Genomic DNA, 14,727 nt, shown 5'->3' on the forward strand with positions numbered 1-14,727 from the left:
GCTACAGGCTAAAGCACAAATAAAACTCAAAATTGAAAAGAAACATGTAATGCTTGGTTACCCAAATAAAAACAATGATCCAATAAATATCATCTTAATTCTCTTCAAGGAACTAATTTTTCGAAACAAGTTTAACAACATTATGCCATCTTTTCAAGTTTTTCAACATAAACTGTTTGAATACTATATGTTAACAAAGTGTTCGTCAATAATTAGTTGTAATATCAATGCTTTCTACACGTTCTGGTCGTCATGCCATGATTTATTCTGCTAAACTATTTGATTTTTCATCATGTATACTGGAATATCACTGTTATTTGTTTGTACAAAATATTGAAAAGTGCAACAAAATAAAAAACTATTAAAAAAAGAATAGTGATATCTCAAGCGATCATTGGCTTAAACTCGAAGTTGATTTGTAATATAACTGATACTTCAACACTTCGAAGTGTCAAAACAGGCACATGGAACGTTACAGAAAACATAAAACATTAGTAAAGAGGAACCTACGCTCCCACAGAATACAAGCCTATCAACTTGTCAGGAGATGCATGCTAACTTTAGTGAAAAGGAACCAGCAAATATATACAGAAAATATACCTTAGCTTCAGCAAACTGACATGCATGTTGTACACAAGGGTCAAGACAGACGCTGTTGTAAAAGTGCAGACTGTCGTTGTAGAAAACAACCTTAGAGCTGCGACTGTCGTACAACAGCGCCCTGGGCACATAACAGTAACTGCAGGGAGGTTATACAAAGAGACTTCAGTGACACAAACTGGTAAACACAGGTAAACAATACATTATTTCACAGGCACTGTGCCTTAGGAACACCCAAAGTAACGAACATCATGGACATTAAGTTTGGATTAAATCGCTTGTCGGATATACAGCCGAAAGGTTGATGACAGACATGGTGCTTATCTTACCACGGGTTTGCTTCCCAGCGTCGATAACCTATACACCATGGGTTCATGCACATACACTAGATGTTCCAGTAACGTGTGCTTGAGACTGAGTCCGAAACGAGTTTTGCACATACTTCTGTCGTCTGCAGATCGTGGCCATGAACGGAAGTCGTCTGAAGAAGGTTCGTCGGTAGGCCTTACTCAGTGCAATGTAGAACACGAAGTCGGTGGAAAGGCTGAACATGATAAGTAAACCGTTGACGTCTTTCATCAGCATGTTGACATAATGTTCCTTCCTATATATATTATAGTCAGTCACAAATGTCTGGACCACCGAGTCTGTTGCCAGAGGAATTGCCAGCACTGTGAAGAGGAACGTCGACGTCAGGATGGTGATTGTCGTCTGCCTCTCTCGCTTTGCCGTCTTCTCTGCGTCCACAGTCGTGTTCATCTTCGCTCTGTTCTTGCTGTGCATCCTGAGAGCCAGGAGGACGCACAGGTTCATGATGAGGCCGCACACGAGGACGATGTAGGTGAACAGTACTTTGTTGGCCATTCCAAGACCAATAAGGAGGTCCCTGTTATTTATGTACATCGCCGACGGAGTTATGGTATAGTCTGTCGAGTTTAGTTTGGGAACGATATCGTATTTAAATGCTCCCGGTAAATGACAAGAAAAGCATATAATCGTCACCGATATTATAAAGATAATTGGTGATTTGATTAGACGAAAGTTTCTAGACTTCAAAGGGAAGCCAACAGCAAGGAAGCGTTCTGTGGACACCAGAACAGTCAAACAGTACATCAGGACTCGGAGAGTCGCCAAAAAGAAATTTGATCCAAACAAAGCAAAATACAGATAGGCTTGTTTCTTGACAGCGTCCGTTCCGTATATTTGTCTAAGAATGTGCCTCGAAAAAGATACTAAGGCAAAGAGGAGTTCGTCAGTGGCGAGAGCTATCAGGTAGGTGCTTGTGGGACTCCTCATGGCGGGGTCCGTGTACACCATCAGATTGAATGTGTTGAAGAGAATTGCACTGGTCAGCAGTGGGTAATAGATATATCTGCATATCTTCTCCCCTTTTACGTAATTGGCCTTGCTGAGAGAGCCCATGGATATGAGGGAAACCCTTTTAGTATTTGTTGTCTTGCAAATAGTAATGTTACCGTCTTCTTCGTTGCACTTAACAACGATGGCGCCGGTGTCGTTGCGTGGGTCGTCTGAAGTATCGTCAAAACATCCATCAGAGGCATTGTTCCCACTTCCACCAGTGGTACATTTCGCTGGAGTAGAACCCACACTGGCATTGTTCAGTCTGTCGCCGCTCCTCAAATCTTGCTTTGCAGAACGTCCTCCGAAACGTGATTCTGTTGTTCCATGCTGAGATATGGTTGTCTGTACGTGAACCTCCGTAGTCTGACCCACCACAGCCCCCAACAACATCATCAAGGCGACGACGACGACAACACAACATTCGGCCATGATGACTCTGAGAAAGTGACTCGGTGATCGCAATGAGTGTCTGTTTAACACTCCTCTGAGATTCATTATGGATGTAAAGGCAACAATCAATCTGTGGACAAACCCCACCTAATGATAATTGATAGGTGTGTGTAAAGAGTGTTAGATTGTTGGATAATCGTAATATTCAATCGATGCCTTTCGTGGCATGCTGCTGAGAGGAAGTCAACGTGGTGGCATTAGCAACAATCTATAACAGCTTGAGCCGATACAAGTTTCATGTTCTTAGCACATTTCTAATAATGATAATACAGTGTTGAGGCAGGTTTGATTTAGTAAGTTCTACTTAGAGTTCAAAAAACAATTTCTTGTGACGGCTTCTTCCGTCGACTTCAAACAACATGTTCAAGTGACGAGTTCTAAGAATTAGGACTGGAGATGTGACTTCGTGGCAGGTTCCAATAAAATTTTGAACAAGTTATAATTATTGAAACGGCGTGTCCTGACGAGATCTAAAAACGTATAGAGACGACTTCTACCGACGAGATCTAACAACATATAGAGACGGCCTATACTGACGAGATCTAACAACATATACAGACGGCCTATACTGACGAGATCTAACAAGGTGTAGGACGACCTCTACTGACGAGTAACAAAGTACAGTTCACAAGATGTTTTAGTTTTGGTTTACTTGGTATTTAGGTTTGAGGATTTGAAACACTCGTCGAGTTACAAAGTGTAAAAGCACCCGTAACCGCACCCGAACCCCCACCCGAACCCCCACCCTCTGTGCTGAGATCATAATGAAGTATATCTGTCCTGAAAACAAAGGTAAAACGTTAAAAGTGATATATACTCACACGCAAAAGAAACGCAAGTTTCTTACTCAAAGGAGGAATTAAACTCAGACCCCTAAAATTATAACAACGTTGGTAAATAATGATGGTTGATGGTGTTGGTAACACTTTCTGTTGCGCAAAACAGGCTGACATTTATACAGATACAAGCATATTGGATTTGAGGTGGGTGTTTTGTGGGGGTGGAGGGAGGGGGAGAGGGTACCTTGGTCCAGGAAGTATCAGATACCCCACATCTCAGACTCTCTATCACGGCAAAATGCCCCTTTTCAGTGCTAAAGAAAGTCATGGAAGGTTCGTTGAGGCTCTAGGATATATTCTGTAAAATTCGGTTAAGGAACGTCCGTTACTTCCCCTTACTACAGACAATCTGCCATGACCCATTGACAACAGTAATATGAAAGAAGCGGGTGAACGTCGGTATAAGTATGTTACTATTTGTGACCATGGCAGTAGAAGTTACTGTGCGATTGAACTATGCAGTTGTGACTTTAATCATACTAGTCCCTTTAATCATACTAGTCCCTTTAACGTTTAACTCATCACGGCCTTACAAGGTGTATGTCGTAACGCTGACCTTCGTCCAGGTGCCCTGGACATACCAGACCGTACTCAATACACTGTACATGTACACAGATTTGTAATGTTTGGATCTCTATGTTCAATGCGGCAAAACTCTGATTTTCTGGAGAATCTACTATTGTAAATGACTGGGTTCTGTCTCACCCGTGATTTCGCGCAGCTCATTACACAGCTTCTTCTTCTTCTCCACGGCAGACTTGTGAGACTGTAGCGTGTTGTTCAGCTGTTCCACCCGGCGCGTGGTCGTCATGATCTTGTCCACCATGTCGGCGGCTTGCTGCTCGGACGTGGACAGCTTGTCCCAGCACACCTGCAGCTTGTCCTGACTCTGCCGGAATATCTGGGTGGTCTCCGTCATGGCCTGAGCTATCAGCTTCACGTTCTGCAGGACCGCCGGGGTCGGGGACGCCACTCTACCAAACGCCTGCACGCCTACAGAAACCCCTGCTTGCAACGCCATGACGATAGAAGCAAAGGGGAGACAGTCGGAGGAATGGGGACAGACGATTCGCCTTCAGATGTCAGACTACATCCACATCTGGACGTTGTCTGCAATTAGGCCTATGACGTTGTTAGGGTGTGACGTCACAAACACGATCACGTGACGTTGTCTATAACGCGTAGTCCACAGGTTTCCCAGTGCGCCATGACGTCGTAATTAGCTGCTGTGACATAGGTCTCAATGACATATAATATGCTGTTCGCGGGTTCGAATCCCGGTCTTTGATAGGAACAATGATTTCTTTCGTATTGCCTGCATGGAAATCGTACCCGTTAGTATCACCAAAGTAGCCTAATGGACATCGTTAACTTTCAACACTATGCCCCTGTAGTGTTCCACAGAGCAAAGCATTGTTAGTGTCCACAGAGCAAAGTATTGTTTATTGCACCTGCTGCAATTGGTGAATTTTAGTTTGCTCAACTGATCGTGCTATTGCGTCCATGATCAAATGAACGTACAAGTGCAAACAGCAATGCAACTGTTACACTTTAAACAGAGAAAGGGTTTTAAATCTGTAATGCATTTGCATTTTAAATATGCAGTAATATACTTGGTGTTAGCTCTCCATTTTAACTACTCCATGTATCTTCTGTGCCAGTGTTAAATAAATATTGCATAAATGAGTTGAAGAATAGCAGATGACAGTAAAAGAAGCCATTGAAAATTTAAAAGAAAATATTTGGGGTAAAACAAGGGTTCAAGAAACAGCCAAGCATTCTAATAAATATGCTTCGTATAATCTTCAATACAAATGAATATATTCGGAAGTTAAATGATGCACCTTAAATACCTACTCATGAAGGCGTATTTTCGACTTGAAGGTCGTAATTTACAATGTGTTAGTGCATATTAATGCAGGGCGCACAATTTGGATGGTTGCGTGTTTGGTGGAAGCTTGATACCTTGTACGATTGTTTGCTGAATTTTAACAGCACGATGTTTGTTCAGCTCATAAAACCTTTACCCTATGCCCCGGTCTCTCGAAAATGTACATGCTGAGTGAGTGAGTTTAGTTTTACGCCGCACTCAGCAATATTCCAGCTATATGGCGGCGGTCTGTAAATAATCGAGTCTGGACCAGACAATCCAGTGATCAACAGCACAGGCATCGATCTGCGCAATTGGGAACCGATGACATGTGTCAACCAAGTCAGCGAGCCTGACCACCCGATCCCGTTAGTCGCTTCTTACGACAAGCATAGGTTACTTAAGATCAATATTCAAACCCGGACCTTCACGGGTAGTACATTCTGAGGGAGGGAACGTTAAGCTGAAACTGGACAAATCCTGTACGTGCGTTGTTCATGTGGTAACAGAGTTTTTGAGGCAGCCTAAAATTGCTATGCTGTTTCTCCACACCTCTTCCTCATAGAATATGTATGGGATGAGATCGATAGACATCTACGACAGGATTAGAATCAACGTGTAGCGCAAAAGGTGGTCACGGTCGATACTGACATCATTAACTGAGGTGTTACACCAACCCTCTGTCAGGGTGTGGTATGAGAACTCAATTAAAAATATCAATATCGGGTAAGATCACAACTTGCGTACAACTACTGTTTTGGTGCACACTCTGCTTGTAATTGTTTTCAGATTCCTATGCTTGATCCGTGTGCGATACCCGCATTTTTTCGGAAAGCGAACATAAAATCTCTAATCATCATTGCCATGCTTGTCATACAGCGACAGGTTTACCGACTTGGTTGATGCGTGGCATTGTATCTCATTTGCCCAGATCTATGTTCATCATGTTCATGATCACTGAATTGTCAGGTTCAGGCATGAGTATTTACAGACCGCCTTCATACAGCTCGAAAACTGTGCAGTGTAGCATTAAAAACAGGCAAACAAACAATTTCAGGGTGAGCCTCTGTCTTTAAATACCGTGTTTTGTCAATGAGTAAGGGTGAGTGAGTGTATGAGTTTAGTTTTACGCCGCTTTAAGCAATATTCTAGACATCAATATCACTGCGGGGGACACCAGAAATGTACTTTACACATTGTACCCATGTGGGGAATCGAACCCGGGTCTTCGGCGTGACGAGCGAACGCTTCAACCACTAGGGTACCCCACGCCCCCAGTGAGTAAGATGTGACGAAACATTGACGAGACAAGGAACAAATATTGCGTTGTCGTTTCCAACATTTGCACCGTATTATCTGGGGCACAGTTGTCTTCTGCTAGATAATATTTTGATTTGAGTACATTTGTTTCTTCTCTTTTTGTCATTATGCAGAGATGATGAAGTACACTTCTCTTCGTGCTTGTTCTTTATATATTTGTTTTTGGTTTTGAAACTTTTGCAAGTAAAAATAAAGAAACCTAATATACATGTGCGCTTCCAAAATTACATATTTTTATGTGTATATTTCAGCTTGAAGGCATCACGGGGGTGATAGAATAACCAAAAAATGAAATGTTTAAATGCAATAATCATAATATATTTGCATATCATTTTGTAATAATTTGCCCATTTTATTCATATCTGAGAGAACAATATATGAAGAAATATTCTGTAAACCCGTTACTGTACACGTGCACAAAGCTATTGGCAAGTGGAAACAGTAGCATTTTCACAAAGGCGGGAAATAATATTATGTTAACTAAGATTTAAGATGCGAAAACAGCTAAAGTTACCAGAAACCGACCTCTACGGTGTCATCCATTGTCGCCTGTGTACGGCCAGAGTTGCAAGGAGTCTGTGTGTCTGTAGTGTGACTGACCACAGAGGTACATGCACGACGTTGAACAACTCCAAATGACTGGCATGGCATGACTTCACACTGGATTCACATGACAATAAGACCTGACAGGCTTGCACACCTACAGTTTGGTAGGTACGACAAAAGCGGGTTTTTCAACTGTAGTCCACACAATTTGGTGGCGCCTGCATTTCGTGAAAGCCATGTTCTGTCACTACTCCAACGTCATCCGAGGTCTCATATAGGTAACGGAAAAAGCCGAGTTGACCCGAGTGTCGCACAGATCGACGATCAGTAAGAGGGCAAACTGCATCCCGGCACAATATCACAGATAATATCTATTTACATGTATGTCTGTACCAAAACTGAATAGAGTAGTATACCACCAGTACCTACATATCACTGACATACGTCATGGTTTTAGATGACCGCTGCAATGACGCGTATCTGTACCTCAAAGCTGTACATGCAGGGACGCACACGCAAGCACGCGCGCACACACACACACACACACACATACACACGACAAATATACAGACTGCCAGACAGTGTAGTTGTCAGTGCAAACTGTCAGTTACAACCATGCTCGAGGTTTACTCTATAAGGTCCATAGTCCCCACGATCTCTGCTGAGATGTTCAACACTGTAGCCTTCAATTTCTCGGGCGTGACCCCAGAAAGGTACCTCCCCACTCTTTCTAAGACATTCTGTACGATCCACGAGGCAGCCAACTCCACCATCGACTGAAACAGAGACATCGTCGTTTAAAACGTGTAGTGCTAGTAATGATGGCCTTCACCTCAGGCTGGCACGTGATTATCAAGTTGTCAGTCGTATAAGCTTTCCAAGATGATTCTTGGTCAAAGAGGCCGTCTGAACCTTATCATGCGGTAAGGCACACTTTCAAAGTTAGTCATATTGGGCTGGCGTTATGGTGCTGTTAAAATTATATACCTCAGAGTATCCTTGATAACATCGTTAATATAAGGTATAGATCGGTGATATAGTTTAACTAGTAATGTAATTTATTCTGAGAAGAAATATGGCAAGAACTGTGACGGTACCACGGCAGCAACAAAGTTGTCCATGAGGATTGTATAAGTTCCCCCTCCTTACAATTGCATAGGTCTCTGGACACAGGAATCAGCAATCCGCCATATTCCAGAACCGGCATGTACACATGTATGGTGCTCAGTGAGGGAGATAAACCTACTGATGTAACATTTGATGTAATCCCACTGTTGAGTAGATACATCTCGTTTTACTTGGCTTGTGCTCTGTACTATACTGGGTCTAGATTTTCGAAGCTCTCTTAGAGCTAAGATAGTCGTAAGTTAATGTTAATGTAAGGCACCTACGACCATCTTAACACTAAGAGAGCTTCGAAAATCTAGGCCCAGCTATGTAAAACATTTTATCATCCAAAACTGTGTTCCACTGAGATATTGCTTTTTATTACCTACGAGGGCGAACATATCGGGGTTCATATTTTCCTAGGGCAAAATATCGCTTTGTCATGGTGACATGACGTCATGAACAATGCTATGACGTCACGTTTCTTCTGTGACGTTGCGTTCTACATGCGGCGACGTGGGTAGACAGCCCATGTTTGAAAGTAGATTTGGGTTATTTTCCTCAATTTGACGACTTCGGTAATAAACAGAATATTATATTCGTGTCCATATCACACTATGTTTAAGACACTCGTGCCTAAATATCTGTATATCCCTCGCTCTCGCTCGGGAAATACCAACATTTAGGCACTCGTGTCGTAAAGATAGTATGACATGGGCACTCATATAATGTCCTCTATGTGTGAGATCAAACGATCTCCTAGGACATATCGTTTTGACTATAGATTCTGTACAATGCCCTGACGTCATCAATTACATGAGATCACAATACTTTGACACCATCCATTAGATGACTCACAATGCTATGACTTTAAATACCTGATGACAGCAAAAGGTGTCGGCCCTTCAAAGCGAAATTTCAATATTCCCTATTCCCGGTAAAGCGAAAACCAAAGTTGTGCTAGAAGTGCCGCGAAAGCGAATTGCTATGAAAACATCGGATTACCGTACTTCAGATTAGCGCGCGGCCCCAATACTCGTTCTGTGAACCGCTTAACTGAGATGAAGTTTCAGTTGTTTCAAGTTTCAGCACTTGATCTATGACAAGTTTAAGCATCAGTGTAGGAAAACCCTCCGAGAAAAGAAGTATTGGAGCTGTGTAGTAAAATTTGTTTGTTGTTTGACTTATTTGACTATTTTATTTAATCCACCGTGCAAAGACGGTTGATCGAGGAGATCTCACTAATTCTCAGTTACTGGGACAATGGCTGTCGCCGACATTTGATTATGTCGGTAGAGTCAGAGTAATTTACGTTACGTTGTGTTTGTTTACAGCTTTTCTTGTGGTAAATCATCGCACAGACCCACAAGATAATTTTTCTTGATTGGTCTGTTCATCTATTCTCGATATCTAAAAACATATAGTTTCGTTAACATTGATTTTTCTTACAATATGGAAAAATATGCTCGACATCAGTAGAGATTTTTTAAGCAAGTACTCATACGTTACCGTTTTAACTCAAAATCTAGCATCACAGTAATAGTCTTCATCACTGTACATTTGTTGTTATACATGTGCCCCAACCAAGCATTCTGTATTTATTCATCTTGCCATAACATTATTCATTACCAGAACTGACCCGTGAAGATCAGGGGTAGAATAGGTCTTCAGCAACCCATTCTTGTCATAAAAGGCGACTATGCTTGTGGTAAAAGGCGACTAACGGGATCGGGTGGTCAGGCTCGCTGACTTGGTTGACACATGTCATCGGTTCCCAATTGCGCAGATCGATGCTCATGCTGTTGATCACTGGATTGTCTGGTCCAGACTCGATTATTTACAGACCGCCGCCATATAGCTGGAATATTGCTGAGTGCGGCGTAAAACTAAACTCACTCACTCATTACCAGAACTAGTTTACGTTACTATAATTTACATTACCGCCATATTTGGAAATTTGGAAAGTTTCGCGAAACTTTTGTGTTTTGTTGTCTGGCATTGCCGAAATATCAAATGTGAATCAAACTTTGACAAGTGAAAATAGTTTTAGGTTGTTATCGCTCTCTATATATAAGTAACGTAAAATACTTTGCGGTAACGTAAATGACGTCAATGAATGCTTAACGATGTAAGTTGTGTATGCACGATATTTTCAATTCCATCTCCACATGATCCATCCATGTGACTTATCGGTGAACAGTTTGTGGCTCAAACATTTACTGATATTTATATATTAAATTTCTACCCTGACTACGGTATCAGACGGCGACTCACACTTCTTTGTTTTTCTTGTGTATTGAGAGTCCCGGGAACGCGAAATTCAGTGTTCACTGTAGCTTGACCGTTCTCGCGAAAGCGAAACCTAAATTGAGGAGGTTTAGTCCTGGGACCTGTTTCTCAAAGCGATCGTAGCGCTACGACAGTCGTAAGTCTATGTTAAAGTATGGGAGTTACGATCATCTTCACGCTACGACTGTCGTAAGTCTATGTTAAAGTATGGGAGTTACGATCATCTTAGCGCTACGATCGTGTTGAGGAACGAGGCCCAGATTTCGCTTTCCCGGGCCATAACCCAGCAAAATGCTATGACGCCATAAACTTGATGACGTCACAATGCTATGACATCGCTGCACTGCAAGTCTAATGGCAACACCGTGTTCAGAGATGTATATATATCTCATTGAAACTTAATGAAGAGCAATATTTGATAATAAATAAAATCACTTTAAACACAGCAGGATTACTCCCTACCTCTACCATAACACTGAAGAACGGTTGATTTTGATTAGTATCTATGTTCCAGCTGAGACGTCTTTAAATTCAGCCTTTTCACACAAAAAATCGTATAAATACATGGATAGCCTCAGTACGTCTGAGGCTATCGAAAACTACGAAAACTCTCACAGTCGATTGGTGATGTTGGCTTGTGGAGTAGAGATCCGTTTAAGCCATATTTTCCTCAACACCAATATCGAAATTGTTTTCAATACTTTTTGACATGATCACGTTTACCTTTGTCCGCCAGTACACTTGTTAAAACAAGGAATGGCTTCATAAAGCAGGGTGCTGTCATGTCTTCCAACAACCACGGCCCTATCACACTCTTCACTGTAGACAATTTGGGTTAAGGATTTATTGTGAAAATAAGAGATTATTACTGAATGAGAAGCCATACTTACAACATCACCATAGAAGCTGAGGCTTCTGTTAAGCTCTGCAAGATCAACGGATGCCTGTGATTCATTGAGTGATGAATTCTGCAACTCCTCGCTGATGTTGAAATCATTTTCATCCAAAGTAGGGACAGAGTCAAAGTCGAAAGGAAGGTCATCAAGGGAGACAACCTCTTGGACCTGTGCGTCCCCTCCAACTGGTTCACGTGAAACCGTGGACAGAGCAGCTCTCTCTATTTCTCGCGCTAATGCCAGATCGGGCAGAAACATTAATTCTGGACCATTAAAATTATACATTTGGTATGCATCTCCATTCCTGGAATTGTCTCTGGAAGTGGGTGATTGGAAGGTTCGCGGCTGCCGGTGTCTGTAACCTCCATGTCCACACAGTCTTGCGTGTTGACGATCGGAGGCTGGGGCTGACTCTTGGTCTTGGACTGTCTGAAACCGGTTTTTGGTTGTGCGGCCACGAGATGGCCTTTGGCTTGAGTCCAAGTCATGTCCAAACTGATCCCCCAGAAATTCGGAAGTGTGACCTTCCTCATCGAAACTAGAATTAGCTCTCGGGGGACCAATATTTTCATGTAAAAGAGCTTCCCCGAACAGTTCGTCCAACTGTTGTTTTATCCTTGGAGAGTCAGACCCGTTCACACCACTGCATCCGGGCACGGGGGACGGATCTCTGGTGCTTCCTAAACTTACAGGGTTACTGCTGGATACTTCCCGCTCCTCACCACCTACCCTGTGTACTTGGGAATGTCCGTTGCTAGATGACGACTGCTCTTTACAGTAGGGACAGTCATGAAACACAGAGGCACGCCAGTCCGGGAAGGACTCCACCTGGGATATGTCTGTATCCAGCGCATCGGGCCCACGAATCTGCTTCGATAGAGTTTTTGTAAGCTCGTCGTTTATACTCGCCTGGCTGCCCGTCACTGCACCGTGCACCAGATCATGTCCAGATAACGATTCGTGATATTTCTTCACAAATTTCTCATCTCTACCCCACACGTGTACCTCTGTCGGTGAAACATCTATTGTCGAATACGCACTTTCATCAGGAACTATTATTTCTGCAACCCCGCGACTATAGGGAACGCGTTCTCTGGGTGTGTTGCCATAAGGAGAAGTGCCTGTCTCATGAGACCTCTGTTTGGAAGAATCTTCGGTACCCATTTCAAGATGATAAGGATGCTTGACCAAGATCTTGCAGCCTCTCAGTTCATACCGGCCATGATCATGTTCACAGTAGGGATCAATACAAAACAGAACGTCCAAGACATCCTGTGGTAAAGTGTCTCTGTATCTGATGTCGTACACAGCAATGGTCCGGTCAGTCGTTACTTCTCCGCCCTTCACATTGCTCTTATCGGGCGAGCTTGGCATCTGCGGGCAGCTGGCATCATGGTCGTTTTCTGAGATACTTCGAAAAGTTTCTTGAACCCGCCTCTTGACATTATCAAGAGAATATTCAGACGATAATCCGGCAATATATCTGAGAGAATTTTCGTCTATATCGTCAACATCTACAGCCTCATCGCGAGTCTTAGTCCACCTTGGGTAGCAATTGCATGGGTCTTCGTCAACACGGTCAACGCCATCGTTAGGGTAGTCGTCCGTATCGGAGGATCGGTAACGGGAGGCACCTCTTTGGCGCTGTTTCTTCTTCTTTCTCTGTCTGTCTTTCTTGGAGGGGTGATCCGTCTTCAGTCGTGCTAGCCGTTGGGATCGTCCCGAGGAGCTTTCTTTACTTGGACAAATGTTTGAAAACGTTACTCTCTTTTCTGAAACGTCAACAGAGGATCGTTTTATGCCCGTACAGAGGGTCAGTTTATATGAAAACGTATAAATCTATTTATACTGTAAACATATTATCTATTTGTATTGTATATACAACATATTTTAAAACAGCACACATAAGTAAGAGTGAAATAGAATCATGAGTATGTAAACCATTGGTTGATAGTGCTTATCCGCGTCCATGAAAAACATTAAATGAAACAGATCAAATAATTGCCACCATCCGATCTTCATTATTGTCTGGTCTTTCGAGATGCATGACTGCCTATAACATTACATACCGGATGTAGTATCATCGCAGATGAACCAGTTGACAATGGACAGCAAGACGAGGCAGACGACAGCCGACAGCAGGTACACGGAGGTTGGATTGAAGTAGGCCAAAGTTGCCACGTACGTCAGGGCATTGCTAAAGTAGTTCACTGCCCTGTTCAGCGTGGCCAGGTCAACATTTTGGGCAGCAAGGCTTAAGTAAGCCAGGTGGAAACTGATGTTGTCCCAAATTGCTAGATGTGACAGGTGTTGATGAACACTTCTCCAGAAGTACAGATCGGGGAGGGAGGAGAACATGCTCTCAAATGGGCCTTGCGTCGTGAGGTGCTGCAATATACTCTTGATGGGGCTCATGTCGGGCATGTAGGCGTGTAGGCTACCACGAGTGGTTGCCCAGTAGTCTGTGACAAAATAACATGAACGATGTAAAATAACTGGATCATGGGAGATGTACCATGAAAAACCTGAACGTTTTTGAAACGTGTCTGACGAGCCAAAGGATTACTACAAATAGAAATCATTGAACACTGTCTTAAGTTTGTACTCAGTACAGTGGATTCATGTAAAACACAGAAAATCTACAGATTGCTTTTAAATATCATATGCATATCACGTTTAATGAAAGTAAACGTAGCTCACCATCATATGGGTTCATCATCTCCGACAGTTTTCTGCAGCATTTTTCTTCCGGCTCAAAGAGATCCCAGTCCGGCTCAGGGTATTCAGGACACATGTCAAACACGTCATATCCATCTTTGTCGAACCAGGTTATACTTGATATCACGTAATTCCAGATCTTCTCAGAAAATCCTTCTTCTTCACCCATGCCCCTACGAAGAAACAACAGTACAGTAAAAATGTAGTAAGGATCAAACTGCAGTATATCCATATATTAAACACTTTCCGGACATATTTAGTACATTACTACACAAATATTATGAATATTTGTTGCCTTGAACAGAATTTGATGGCTATACCGCATACGAAGGTGAAAAGTGGAGCATTCAGTGTAAACTAAACGAAAACATTCACAGACGTGTTTGTGGAACCAAGATAGCCAGGACTTACTTATATGTACACCATCCATCTGTGCAGGTTGAGATCTGATGAAAGATAAAAGCACCGATTACTAAGAAAAATGGTATGGTTCCCATCTCTCATTATCGGTATCAGACATCTTCTAGTTCCCTAAAAATAACGACATCCGCTTCCGGAATACCACACCCCCTTTCTGACGTCATAATTGTGACGTCACAGAACCTCGGTACACTTCAAAGTGGCGTCAGGCATCACGACAGACACACTCGTGTCTTTCCTTCTTTTTCGATTCTTGTTGGGTACAGAAACTTGTGAATTGTGACGAATGGCATGCCTGTTGAAGTGGCCA

The 14,727-nt window shown here is 42.6% G+C and overlaps 2 protein-coding genes across 2 annotated transcripts; both read right to left on the reverse strand.

Moving 5' to 3' along the window:
- Nucleotides 1-972: 972 nt before the first annotated feature.
- On the reverse strand, nt 973-2,391 carry LOC124291423. The gene has a single exon (XM_046728411.1). The coding sequence runs from the start codon at nt 2,389-2,391 to the stop codon at nt 973-975; it is 1,419 nt and encodes a 472-aa protein (XP_046584367.1).
- A 4,370-nt stretch (nt 2,392-6,761) lies between these two features.
- Nucleotides 6,762-14,556, reverse strand: LOC124291417. The gene is made up of 5 exons (XM_046728405.1): nt 14,409-14,556; nt 13,980-14,170; nt 13,349-13,741; nt 11,274-13,051; nt 6,762-7,763 (listed from the first exon to the last, which is right to left on the reverse strand). The coding sequence occupies exons 1-5, from the start codon at nt 14,492-14,494 to the stop codon at nt 7,614-7,616; spliced, it is 2,598 nt and encodes an 865-aa protein (XP_046584361.1). The 5' UTR covers nt 14,495-14,556; the 3' UTR covers nt 6,762-7,613.
- Nucleotides 14,557-14,727: the final 171 nt, after the last annotated feature.

The sequence above is a fragment of the Haliotis rubra genome, unplaced genomic scaffold (assembly GCF_003918875.1).
Source record: "Haliotis rubra isolate DU_JTF1 unplaced genomic scaffold, ASM391887v1 Scf491, whole genome shotgun sequence".
NCBI lineage: Eukaryota > Metazoa > Mollusca > Gastropoda > Lepetellida > Haliotidae > Haliotis > Haliotis rubra.

Bases quoted from the DNA above. Each gene is read 5' to 3' on its own strand.
- LOC124291423 (XM_046728411.1), bottom strand. From the start codon at position 2,391: ATGGCCGAATGTTGTGTTGTCGTCGTCGTCGCCTTGATGATGTTGTTG.
- LOC124291417 (XM_046728405.1), bottom strand. From the start codon at position 14,494: ATGGGAACCATACCATTTTTCTTAGTAATCGGTGCTTTTATCTTTCAT. The intron at 14,171-14,408 runs GTAAGTCCTGGC...GTTTCTTCGTAG, and splicing joins GATGGATGGTGTACATATAA to GGGCATGGGTGAAGAAGAAG. The intron at 7,764-11,273 runs GTAAGTATGGCT...TCTCTGTTTCAG, and splicing joins TCAGCTTCTATGGTGATGTT to TCGATGGTGGAGTTGGCTGC.